This window comes from Panthera leo, chromosome B1 (genome assembly GCF_018350215.1).
Source record: "Panthera leo isolate Ple1 chromosome B1, P.leo_Ple1_pat1.1, whole genome shotgun sequence".
In the NCBI taxonomy this organism is placed as follows: Eukaryota; Metazoa; Chordata; class Mammalia; order Carnivora; family Felidae; genus Panthera; species Panthera leo.
Genome location: NC_056682.1, coordinates 193269982 through 193282984, shown reverse-complemented (window position 1 = coordinate 193282984; position 13003 = coordinate 193269982). Strand labels below are relative to the sequence as shown.

The following is a 13003-nucleotide window of genomic DNA, read 5'->3' as shown; positions in this document are numbered from 1 at the left end:
GTGAGAGCCGTCCAGGCAGCCCTGGGATGGAGAGGACAGGGGCCCCGCCGAGTGGTTCACTTCTCTATAGCACGTCCGCTCCCACCTTTAACGCAGTCGCTGTTCTGTCCAGGGATGGGGGGAGGTCTTCCGGAAGCCAAAGACCTGTCGGTTGCAAATCATAGACCAACTCAGTCAATTTAGGCTCAAGAGGGGATTTATTGTGTCTCAAAGAACTCAAGGTTAAGAGGCACAGCTGGGGGCGCCTGGGTGGCTCAGTCTGTTAAGCGTCCGACTTCAGCTCAGGTCATGATCTCAAGGTTCTTGGGTTCAACCCTGCATCGGGTTCTGTGCTGACAGCTCAGAGCCTGGAGCCTGCTTCCGATTCTGTGTCTCCCCCTCTCTCTACCCCTCCCCTGCTCATACTCTGTCTCCTTCTGTCTCAAAAATAAATAAAAAACATTAAAAAAAAATTTTTTTTAAAAAGAGGCACAGCTGAACTACACAGTGGACCGTAAAGATTGGGGTGGCTCTTCTGAGGCCCGTGGTCTCTGTTGCTCACTTCCTTCTGTGGGTTTGCTTTATTCTTCTCCCTGTGAGGGAAGCCATCCATTCAGCCAGGGCACCGTCCACAAGCATCAGCTTCTCAGGAGAGAAGCTGAGGGTTCTAACTTGGGTCAGGTGTTGACCCATGGTCTAATCACCTATATAACCAGAGAGGCAGGGTCCCCAGGCCCAGGCCTGAAGGTGGGGAACAGTTCTCAGAGAAGCGGGTGTGAGCAGGGCAGATACCCGAAAGGTGTTATGTCCTAGGTGCTGAACATACACCCTCTGAGCATAAAAATGTGACTTCCCCTTAATCTGCTCTGAGAAATGAGGGATGCCTGCTGTGTTCCACGACACTGGGGCACAGGGCGACCCCTCAACCAGAGTAAGGTGAGCCTGAGTTTCTTATCCCCTTAGAGAACAGAGATGAGCAAGAATTAAAGAAAGAAAGAGTGGCTCCGGAGCTCGGGGGGGTTAGAGCACTGGTCTCGTGAAGTAAGAAGGAGCCAGAATTAAAACTTGGATCTGCCGATGCACCTGCCAGTGTAAGGAGGGAGGCTGCGCTTTCTCGCCCATTCGTCGGGTTCCAGACATTACGCTAAGCCTCTTTCGTGTGTATTATGTCACTTGCTTCTCGCTACGATTGCTGTCTCCATTTTAAGACAGGGCAAATGGCTGGGTGGCTTGTCCAGGGTCATCGAGCTCGGTCTGATCCACAGAAGAACACCGTTCTGGCCTGTGGCACTTTCTTTCCTCCCCAGGGTCTTCCCGTGAAATTGATCCCCCATCCAGTCTTTTGCCCTATTGTTTTACTAAGTCTTCCACCCGTCACAGAACATCTGACGTCACCCACTGTTCCCAGCATTTGGTCACTAGTAAGTGTACATTCAAGCTCTTGAATCTCTGAGGAGCCACAGCCCAACCCCTTCACCTTGATTACGTCACGGCTCAACCGTGGGGAGTAAAGCTGTCTTTTAAAATAACGTACAGGTGTTTCTCTTATCTTTGTCTCTATAGAATTTTTTTTTTTAATTTTCTTAAGTTTCTTTATCTGAGAGAAAGAGAGAGAGGGCAGGGGAGGGGCAGCGCAGAGCCTGACACGGGGGCTTGAACTCAGAAACCGTGAGATCGTGACCCGAGCCGGAACCAAGAGTCAGACACATAACTGACTGAGCCACCCAGGCGCCCCTCTACAGAATACCTTTTAAGTGTTAAACCATTTCATTCAAATTACAAGGAAGCTTAGTTGATCCTCTGTGCTCTACATTTCAGTGTAGGCTCACCCAGACAGCTCAGATATCAACTCGTGCATTAAGCCCGCCTGAATCTTGACCCTCTACCCTTGCATCCAACTGAATAGGACTTTTTCTTCTTCATCCCCCTCTCTGTACTCTGATGGCTCGCGCCCATCCTGATGGGCTAATGTGTATCCCACTGTATTGTGATTATTTCTTTACGCGTCTACCGGCCATTTTAGCTGGAGCTGCAGTGTGTCTGATTTGTCTTTGCAGCTCCAGAGTCTAACACAGGGCCTCAAATACCGTGGGCACTTCACAGATGTTTCTGTAATGCTGTAATCGATGGCGTTCCAGAAAGAAAAAGGGTTTCTCTGGCAGCTGTTGTGTTAAATAGTCTACTCTTATTGTCTCATGGTTTGTCTGAAACTCTTATCTGGGAAAAGGTTAGACAGTTTGGTAGAAAGAGAGAATTTCTACTTTGCCTGGTAATGAATATGAAATACTTGGTAAGTCATAAACTTCAGTACAAATATGCAGGTGCGTTGTTAGGATGAGGGGAGTGGTGGCTGGGAGAGACCCTCCGGAGGTGACCTTCGTTTCTTTTTGTTAAGAATCCCAAAAGGGATGGGGCGTCTGGGTGGCTCAGTCGGTTAAGCGCCAGACTTCGGCTCAGGTCACAACCTCACAGTTCGTGGGTTCGAGCCCTGTGTCGGGCTCTGTGCTGACAACTCGGAGCTTGGAGCCTGCTTCAGATTCTGTGTCCCCCTCTCTCTCTGCCCCTTCTTGGCTCACACTCTGTCTCTGTCTCTCAAAAGTAAATAAACATTAAAAAAAAATAAAAAAAAGAATCCCCAAAGGGAAAGAGGGCAAGACCCATAGATCCTAACTCTAGCTAGGAATCTCTGAGCGCCTCTTTCCCAGAGAGGCATGGCAGGGCCTGGAGAGAGGGTCTTACTGAGGATAGGTAGCTCGAGGTTACTGGAAAGCGCAGGGTCACGGAGAATGCAGTGGGAGGGGAACTGGACGAGATGGGGCAGACTGGCCAGGGAGCTGAAGATTCGGCCACTCAGTTCCCAGAGGAACTGAGGCTCTCTCTTGTTGGGGGAACAGATTCCTCATTAGGGCACCCCCTGGGAGAGGAGTGGGTGGAGAGGACCCTTTTCTCCGTTCCGGCCAAACATGCAGGCCTAGCGGTGGAAGAAGCTTTCTGAGGTGTCAACAAACTTAAGAAAATGTCTGTCACCAGAGCCATACGTCTTCGGAGAAGCCACCTTGCTGAGTATCTCATTAGACCTTTCTTGTCATTAATTTCTGTCATACATTTTCCCTCCTAGCAAATTCCAGCAGCCATCAAGGTCTTCAAGGACTTTCAGCGAAAAGCATGCTGCCTCCCCAACCACACACAGCCCAACCCACAGTGCTGACTACCCCCTCGGCCAGGTGAAATACCTCAATTCTGGGTTTCTGCTTAGAAGCTTGCCCCTTAATAACTGCCTACAAACTTTATCATCTCTTTTCCGCTTCATTTTCTTTGGAAACATACTCTTTGGTAAACATATTCTACCTCTGCTAAGAACAAAATAATTCAGCTAATCGTTCTAGACTCTCATGATCCGCTCTTGTGTTTAAGGTTTTAGTGCGTCCTTTTGTAGAAGTTTCTTTTCAACGAACGATTTGCCACACAACTACAGCTGAAGGACCAAACCCCAGCTGGAATGAAGAACTTGAACTTCCATTTAGGTGAGCATATTTTCTTCTTTAGGGAACTATAGGATATTTTGAAGAAATGTGAGTAAAATGGAGCCCCGGGGGGAAAAGGCCACAGTGAAAGGTTCTACAGGAGCCTGACACTGAGTCCCATTCTGTTGCTCTTGTACCACAGGGGACCCTGACCAAGACTAAAATGGGAAAATGTCCAACTTTTGAAACTCGGGTTCATTGTTGGGACACGCCCATGCCTCTCCAGGCTCTGGCTTTTTGTAGCCCTAAGTTTCCCATTCCCTTGACCCCATGGCCCCTACACTGCTTTTCCTTTGTTCCTCGTCTCCCTGACTCTGGAAGCTTCAAATAACCTCTCTAGTCTGGCACTCCCTATTTTCCACAATTATGCTTTCTTCCTCGCCAGAAATAACACATAGGGATTTAAAACTTTAATTAAATGATTTTAGATATTTAAAAGACTCCTTATTTCAGACCTTGATGCTTCCTTAGAAATTACCATTCTACTTTTACAGCAATCAAAACCCACAGGTGGAAGTACCTTAGAGACAGAGCAAGGCTTAGAGCCAGTTCGGTCAGAAGAGAGGGACACACGGGGCGCCTGGGTGGCTCAGTGGGTTAAGCGGCCGACTTCGGCTCAGGTCATGATCTCGCGGTCCGTGAGTTCAAGCCCCGCGTCGGGCTCTGTGCTGACAGCTCAGAGCCTGGAGCCTGTTTCAGATTCTGTGTCTCCCTCTCTCTGACCCTCCCCTGTTCATGCTCTCTCTCTGTCTCAAAAATAAATAAACATTAAAAAATAATAATAATAAATTAAAAAAAAAAAAAAAGAAGAGAGGGACACGCACCACTATTATGCATAGAAGAAGCATAAAGAATGAGAAAACGTAAAGGCAAAATGCTTGACAAAATACACACAGTGGCCTGGTCTTGGGCCGTGCCACAGAGCAGCCAGCTTGGGCCAGGCCCGGACTCAGAGCAGCGACAGTACAGGAGAGGAACCTCGTGCCTGCACTGTGTTTGGTTGTGGGGAAAGTGAGTGGGAGGCAGGGACCATTCAACCAGCCATATGACACTAGGAGGTCTATGACTGGGGAATGGTCTGCCAGAGAAGCATCTTCTACAGCCCAGTTGCTTAGGAAATCTGCATTCCGGCACGGGTGCCAGCTAGAGACTTTGAACGTAGCCTGTCCCCCGAGCCAACCCAGCTATGGCCAGCTGGCTCCTGGCAGGGCTCACCACGCAGGTTGGGGGGATGACGGGAGACTCGACGGGACAAGCCAGCAGATGGAGGGGCAGGGGGCGGTATCTCTCTGCGCGGGGCCTCTAGTCTAGTGCCCCTTCCACTCGAGTATAGGGATTATGTTATCGAATCCCGGGATAAAGATAAATATTCAAGGTGAAATCACGGCTTTTAATCCTCATATCTATGCTCATATTTGGGTATTTTTCACACTGTGAGATCTGAGTGCTCATTGCTTCCATTTTGCCCATGTTCATAGTCCCGGGTCACGTGTCCCCATTTGCAGGGCCCCCAATGGAGACTACAGCACAAGCAGTTTGCAGTCAGTGAAAGATGACGTGTTCATTAACATTTTTGATGAAGTGCTCTATGATGTCCTCGAGGTGAGTTCACAGTGTTGAGGAGGACGTCTGCACTCATTTTCATGCTCTCCACTCATTGTAAGTCCCTAACTCATTTCCCATCTCTGTGGCGTTTGAAATGTTTGAAACTTGACATGTATAAACGGGAAAAGGAAAAGGGAGGGAGGGAACTAGCTTTCTTATTTTCAGCTGAGTGTCTGCTACCTTCCAGAAATTGCACTGGGTGCCTAGCATACATGGTCTTAATTCTAGAATAACTTTGTGAAGTAGACTGTTAAATCTCCAATATAGCGGGGCGCCTGGGTGGCTCAGTCGGTTAAGTTATCGATTCTTGATCTCAGCTCCGGTCTTGATCTCGGGGTCTTGAGTTCAAGCCCCACAGTGGGCTCTGTGCTGGGCATGAAGACTACTTTTAAAAAAAAATTAGTTGGGGCACCTGGGTGGCGCAGTCGGTTAAGCGTCCGACTTCAGCCAGGTCACGATCTCGCGGTCTGTGAGTTCAAGCCCCGCGTCAGGCTCTGGGCTGATGGCTCGGAGCCTGGAGCTTGTTTCCGATTCTGTGTCTCCCTCTCTCTCTGCCCCTCCCCCGTTCATGCTCTGTCTCTCTCTGTCCCAAAAATAAATAAAAAACGTTGAAAAAAAAAAATTTAAAAAAAAAATTAGTAATGGGGAAACTGAGGTTCAGAAGGGCTAAGTGACATCGTTAGGGTCACTAAACGATTAAGTCACTGAAGCAGAATGTGACTTAGGGCTGCCTAACCTAGCTCACATAGTTTCAGCTAAACCCCCGCTACCTTCCTGTGGCCACGTTAATCAAATGTGAGGCTGAAGTTCTTAAACAATTACTGCCTCCCACCTTCCTTCAGGATGACCGTGAAAGAGGAAGTGGAATCCACACCCGTATTGAGAGACACTGGTTGGGATGCGTGAAGATTCCATTTAGCACGATATATTTCCAAGCCAAGGTAAGCACCTAAAGCCAGAATTCCATGGGAGTGGGGAATGGCTGTGTCCGTTTTTCCTATTACAGCTTTCTTGGCAGGTCTGTGCCCTCCACACTGAGGGAGCCTATATGCAAGTCGTTGTCAGAAAGATAAAAAGCCGTCGATCTTCTGTCATATTTGCGTGGCTTATTAAACATCGATCTCCCTTGGAGGTAGTAGTTAATGTAGGGCTGTTCCAATCTGAGAATTTTTCTGTCATTTAAATAGAAGTGAGGCAGAAGGTGGGACAAAGTGGAAACTTGTCAAAATGACAAAAGTGGAGTGGATGGATGCCAGAAACGAACTTGAAGGGAACAAGCAGGACAGTGATAGTCCATTGAATCAAGTGCATTCTATTAATGTTTCTAGAGTCCTCGCTATTTCAAACATGAAAAATGGTTAGCACGATCTCATTCAGCTGAGACGCTCTTCTTCAGAGTCTAATGATTTTGCTTAAGGGGACCCATTAGGTTAACAACTCTGGGACAGTGAAAGATTCTGAAATGGCTTTAATATCCTGGTATTAAATCCATGGCAACAGGAGGCTTTGAGCCGCAAGACTGTAGCTAATCTCACACAGCGACTGAGGGAACGGTTTAATTCCACACGTGGCGACCACACAGAGCAAGTGTCGCCTGGGCCACACAGTCTCCAGCAAGCCTGGGGCTTGGATGGGTTGGAATCTCCAAGATAATTGGAATTGCAGTTCTCCCCCTAGACAAAGGGACAGTCTACAGGTGACGCTTCAGTGATGTGCTGGCCAAAACATTTTCGTGTCCCTCTTTGAATAGATTTTAAATGGAAACAAAAAAATTAAGAGCTCATCAGTTTGTAAACGAAAGTGCCATGTTATCCGGCAATGCTGAATTTCACACCTGGAAGGGTACTCGGAGGTAACTGCTCCAAATCCCTTCTGGATAAATGAATCTCCTTTACTGCATTCTGGTAATATCTATACTCTGTTTGAGTGCCCCTAGAAACGGGGAACTCACGACTTCATGAGGCAACTTGCTCTCTTTGCCATAGCTCTCTGCTACAGACTTCTTCCCTGAACTGTGCCATAATCTGTGCATCCCTATCCGTAGGTCCTGGTTTGGAGCTACACATAACAAGTAGAATCCTGACTCACTAATAATAGTAGGAATGACTATACTTGTCACATATTACATGCCATTACCTGCTAGTCTGTATGTCACCTCATTTAATCTCACAACAACCCAATAGGCTTTACTGTCGCCATTTTACAGATGACGAAACAAGCCTCGCGAGGCGAAGTCACTACTCAAATCCCAAAGCTTACAGGATTCACTTTTACCAACTTCCCACAATGCTCACATTGCTTATCCCTGGGGAATGAGATTGGTAGAGGGAGAGAGAACGATTCAATGTTTGGGTTTATCCATTTCAATGTTACTTCTGAGAGTGATGTTATTACATTTGTCATTTAAGTTTTCTCTGACTCCAAAGCTCGTACCCTTACGTGTACCTGCAGGGGACTTTTGGCAGTGTCTGGAGACATGACTGGTTGTCACAGCTAGCGGGGGAGCCATTGCCATCTTGTCCGTGGAGGTCAGGGATGCTGCCAACCCCCCACGATGCAAGGACAGCCCCCCCCCCCCCCACAGACAGTCAGGCCCCAAATATCAACTGTGCCCAGGTTGAGAAACCCTGTCTGAAGTCCTTGCACCAATTATTTGGAGACAGTGCCCATTGCTTCCTGGGTCATCAGATGTGCTCCGTTCTTTCAGGTGCACTTTGTATGGCTTGTTTTTGTATCCTTGTCCCTGTACCCTCTCACCTGCCCAGGTGCAGGCTTCAGGGGAAAGCGCCGACGTAAGGAGGAAAATAAACAACAGCTCACTTAATTCCTCGCTGGAAGGCATAGTCACTGAAAGTTGAACTTCTTTCTCTATTTCTTCTGAGACATAAATGCCGCTAAAGACTGAAATGAAAACCGGATTCTCCATAAGTCGGTGAATTTCAAGTTCCAGCCCTGAATAGTTGTGTAGCCCTAGACAATCTTTAATAAACTTATTGTTGGACTGGCTAGGCCAAAATGAAAAAGTCCTGTCTTTTGGAACCTCCACAGAAGCCAGGTCAATTTACGTGAGTGGCTTGTAATGCATTAAGCCCACATGTATCGAGCACCTGCTGGGTACACAAAGTGCTGCTCTACGTTGGGAAAGGGTGATAGAATCGTGGGTGAACTATAATCCTATTCATGGAGAGAAATCTGGTATCTGGAACAAAGTGATAGATGTGCATACAACTGTAAGGTCTGCAGAATGTGCCAAGGTAATAGCAGAAGAAACAAACTCGATGTGGGGCTGCTAGTGATTACAAAATAATTCACAAAGGAGATAACATCTGGCCTGAGCCTAGAAAATAGAATTAATACTCTGAAAGGGGGGATGAAAAGCTGGGGCATTCCAGAAAAAGGGAATGGCTTCTGGCCAACGCTTACTGAGCACTGAGCCTATGCCAGGCATTTTTCTTAGTATTTTACATCTCCTCATTCAGCACACGTAACCACCCTACAAATGGGTACTATTATTGTCTCTATAAATGCACAAGCTGGGACACTTGGAGTGTAATCCAGGATTGGAACCCAGGTGACATACTGTTACATCAACCTGAGTAGCTGGTACGTGCTCTGCTGAACTGGGAAGAGGCAGGGATGTAGAGAGAGCTCAGGGCAACATGCCCAGAAGGATGGGGTGAGCCTCGAATGCCAGTCTGAGCAGTCTTTGTTGGATTCATCGGACAGCGAGGAGTTGACACTTGCCTTTGAACTTGGGTTGGAAAACCACCAGGGTGTTTACCAAGTCATATGTTGTTCACAGATTGATGGGACATTTAAAATAGACATTCCCCCCGTTCTCCTGGGCTACAGTAAGGAACGGAGCATGATTATCGAGCGGGGTTTTGACTCCGTGCGAAGCCTGAGTGAAGGCTCCTACATCACCCTGTTCATCACCATGGAGCCTCAGCTGGTTCCCGGGGAGTCGGTTCGAGAAAAGGTAACCCTGTTTCCACTTTAGAATCGCGTGTCTGATGTTCACGAGACACGAGGAATGCTTGCTATGCTTTTATAAACGCAGAAGCCGTGGCCCAAGCAGAGGTCTCCTTGCCAAAGTTTCCGTTCACTACCCTTTCGGTCTGGACAAAATGAGGGGAGACTGTGGATTTGTGTTTCCATTGAGCTGATCATTAGATTGATCAACAACTTAAAATTTCAGGCAACTGTAACACATGCTCCAGGTGTAGAAGAATTTTCTTAAAGGAAGAAAAAAAGCAGACTACTCTTTTATCTTGACGTTTATTGGCAAGCGTGCCGAAATACATTTCCACGTCTGACCTCACATCCCTGGTTGTCCTGTGTGTTGAATCAATTTATAGCATCGTAAGGCTAGGTGACCTTCAGGGGTCACCTCATTTCAGTGCCTTCAGATACTGTAGAACACAAATACTCTAATTCTGGATGGCTCTAGAACAAAGAGTTTCCAGAACTTCCATTGGTTAGCAACTATTTACCAACCCTCATAGCTGGGAGACACTTTCTTAATATAACTTGCTTCTGCAGCACTGATGTGCGATGTCCTCATTGGTTTGGGGAGAAAGTTACTGATCATGACCTCTTAATACCATAATACAATAACCACCACCACCACCATCATGTACTGAGTTTTTACTCTGTCCTCGGCCCCGTGTCGGATAGTTGACGCACATTCTCTCTTAATACTCACAACTGTAGTGTATGGTGGGGTCTTGGATTGAGACATGAGGAAAGTGAGGCTCAACCCTCCAGATTCACCCAGGCAGGAAATGCATTTATCAATTAAGTGTCTGACTGAAAATCGTATATATTCAACAAATATTTACTGCTGATGTGACAAGCATTTTTCAGGTACTGGGAATACAACAGCCTAGAAAAGCAGATAAAAATTCCACAGAGCTCACATTCATGTGTAAGCCCAGCATGTTCCCTCCTAAACTAACCTGTATGGATTCTCATGATGATTCTTTCGTTTATCCCTTGTAATCAACACTCAGATGGAGAATGGGGAAATGAGCACATTCCTCTGTTTCTTTTTCAGCACTACAGTCTGGTTCACAGAGACACATACTATTACTATTCCCCTTTGCAAGGATTATTGGAAAAATAAATCTACGGAAATTCAAATTAATCTTACATGCTAGCCTCTGTCACTAAAGCTGTGACAAATATGGTCTCTAGAAAACATGCCAGATAGGAATGCAAGCTGGTGCAGCCACTCTGGAAAACAGTGTGGAGGTTCCTCAAAGAACTAAAAGTAGAACTACCCTACGACCCAGCAATTGCACTACTAGGTATTTATCCATGGGGTAAAGGTGTGCTGCTTCGAAGGGACACATGCACCCCCATGTTTATAGCAGCACTATCAATAATAGCCAAAGTATGGAAAGAGCCCAAATGTCCATCGATGGATGAATGGATAAAGATGTATATATGTACAACGGAGTATTACTCAGCAATCAAAAAGGATGAAATCTTGCCATTTGCAACTACATGGATGGAACCGGAGGGTATTATGCTAAGCGAAATTAGAGAAAGACAAATATCATATGACTTCACTCATATGAGGACTTTATCAGACAAAACAGATGAACATAAGGGAAGGGAAATAAAAATAATATAAAAACAGGGAGGGGGACAATGCATAAGAGACTCATAAATATGGAGAACAAACAGAGGGTTACTGGAGGGGTTGTGGGAAGGGGGATGGGCTAAATGGGTAAGGGGCACTAAGGAATCTACTCCTGAAATCATTGTTGCACTAGATGCTAATTTGGATATAATTTTTTTTAATTAAATTTAAAAAAAAGAAAGAAAACATGCCAGAATATATGCATTTCAAAATATTTCTAGGAAGTGAAACGTATATTCTGGATGGTTTTCTTTATTTGTAAACTCAAGATAAAAGCCAACAAGCATGTTTACACAAAAAAAATGCTCCCAGACAAAAGATGATTTTGCTATTTCCATGTATTCTTAACAGAGGAAAAAGCACCCCATCTGGAGGTGAGCTTCCAAAACCCAGGAAAGCAGTCTGTCTGTGACTGTGGCTGAGAGGCTGAAAACCAGAGGCTTCTTAGCACCCGACGCCCTTCGGGGCACTAACCCCCTATCACGGTTCTGAGCTCCGAGACAGGACGCCCTCCCTGAGTCCTGCAACCTTCCCGCCTCCGGCCAGGTAACGAGGCTGTTTGCTGCTGCCTTCAGTGGCATTTCACTGCCCCTCTGTGGCTGTGCGGAGCATTTCTCTTATGCCTCTGAAATGAGGGCTTAAGAATCCCCGTTGGAGGACAGGTTCTTTGCTGCTATTTGATAAGGAAGGCATGTGGACTGATGCCCCCTGATGTCCTGGCGGAAAACACTACTCAGTGATTTCCCCTGCAGATTATTCGGGCAAGAGAAGCTCTCACCTGAGGATAATAGAGGCCAGAACCTTGAATTGTTTTTCCACTTGCCAGCAACTTCCAGGATTAGGAGACTGGAGTCTCCCCTCCGTCGTCCCATAGGGAACCGTTCCATAGGACTTCTTAAAGGGATTTACTCATGGAATTTTCTTAAGATGCAGTAGCAACTCCTCAAACTCCTACTGTAACTACTTTACATTGTCTTCATAGAAGTTAAGTTTTTAAAAGTAGATTTTTTTCTGTTAATAAAGTCTTCCTCTCATTTCTTTCTCCTTTCTTGCCTCTGATAGATGAGTGACGTACTTAAAAAGGTATACCAAGCATTTTGTTTTACATTTGTTGGTCAGTAGTTCTAAGGCTTCTAATTAGCTGCTTTTTGTCTCCTGCCACTTTGTGGAAGCTGCTGGATGCTAGTGTATGTGTGGTCCCTTGGCAACGAACCACAGATGTCTGAATTTCCGTGAAGAATGTCCAGCCTTGTCTTTCGGCCCGTTTCGTTTGGTCAGAAAGATTCTTATTTAGCCTGGAATGTAGGAAAAGTCATGGGTGTGAATGTCACCTCCATGCTGGGCACTATCTCCAGTTTCCAAGCCTATGAAATCCATGAGATGCTTCTTGCCGAGACAGCTGCAGCCCTGACGGTGATTTGTCGTGGGTGGAGCTGTCTCAGTGCGGCTATTCAAGAGGATAACCACGCTTAAGTTTCAGTAAACACTGACACGAACCTACAGGTCAAAAAAATAGAGCCAGTCAAGAAACTTCCAGGTTTCATTTTGAATCAAATAGTGAATTTGTCAGTTAGTCCTTGATTTGTTTCATAATAAACCAACCCAAATTCTTTTGGCACTAAGCTTTCCCTTGGTACTTCTTAGATCACTAATAAAATGGCATACTCCTCCTTAAATCATTGTTTTGCTCCATTAAATGGCATCCTGGTGGCCGAAGCAAGTAGCAATGACCATTAAGAGATACTTATTTAAATGCTTACCTCGTGTATGCTCTGTGCAGAGAGGAACACAAAATGATTCAAACACGGGCCCTGCTCTCACAAAGCACTGGTTACATAGTCAAAACACACAACAGCACGTCGAGCTCCAAGTGGTAGAAAAAGGTTTCGGGGCGCCTGGATGTCTCTGTCGGTTAAGCGTCCAACTTTGGCTCAGGTCATGATCTCGAGGTCCGTGGGTTCGAGCCCCACGTCTGACAGCTGGCTGTGCTGACAGCTCAGAGCCTGGAGCCTGCTTTGGATTCTGTGTCTCCCTCTCTCTGCCCCTCCCCCGCTCACACTGTCTGTCTCTCTCAAAAACAAACATTAAAAAAATTTTTTTCAAAGAAAAGAAAAAGGTTTCGACACAGTTTTTCAAACTGGGAAGGCCAATAATCAGTACTGATTCCAGGTTTCTGTTGCTCTTTCTGGGCAATGCTTATTTGGCCTCTTAAGTATTCCTCTAGCACCTGTGTATTTAGAATCTCTGG

At 46.2% G+C, this 13003-nt stretch overlaps 1 protein-coding gene and 1 long non-coding RNA gene across 5 annotated transcripts in view; one reads left to right on the top strand and one right to left on the bottom strand.

Moving 5' to 3' along the window:
• Positions 1-13003, top strand: part of CC2D2A (coiled-coil and C2 domain containing 2A) — a 163652-nt gene that overhangs the window by 121845 nt on the left and 28804 nt on the right. For all 4 annotated transcript variants that reach the window (XM_042936859.1, XM_042936858.1, XM_042936860.1 and 1 more), the window contains 5 exons: positions 3098-3203; positions 3394-3503; positions 5009-5105; positions 5951-6049; positions 8911-9087. In XM_042936859.1, the coding sequence (XP_042792793.1) occupies positions 3098-3203; positions 3394-3503; positions 5009-5105; positions 5951-6049; positions 8911-9087 (589 nt within the window). The remainder of the gene's footprint in view (positions 1-3097; positions 3204-3393; positions 3504-5008; positions 5106-5950; positions 6050-8910; positions 9088-13003) is intronic.
• On the bottom strand, positions 11-11622 carry LOC122218604. The gene is made up of 3 exons (XR_006202022.1): positions 11534-11622; positions 7866-8009; positions 11-144 (listed from the first exon to the last, which is right to left on the bottom strand). It is a non-coding gene; the product is annotated as an uncharacterized LOC122218604 (long non-coding RNA).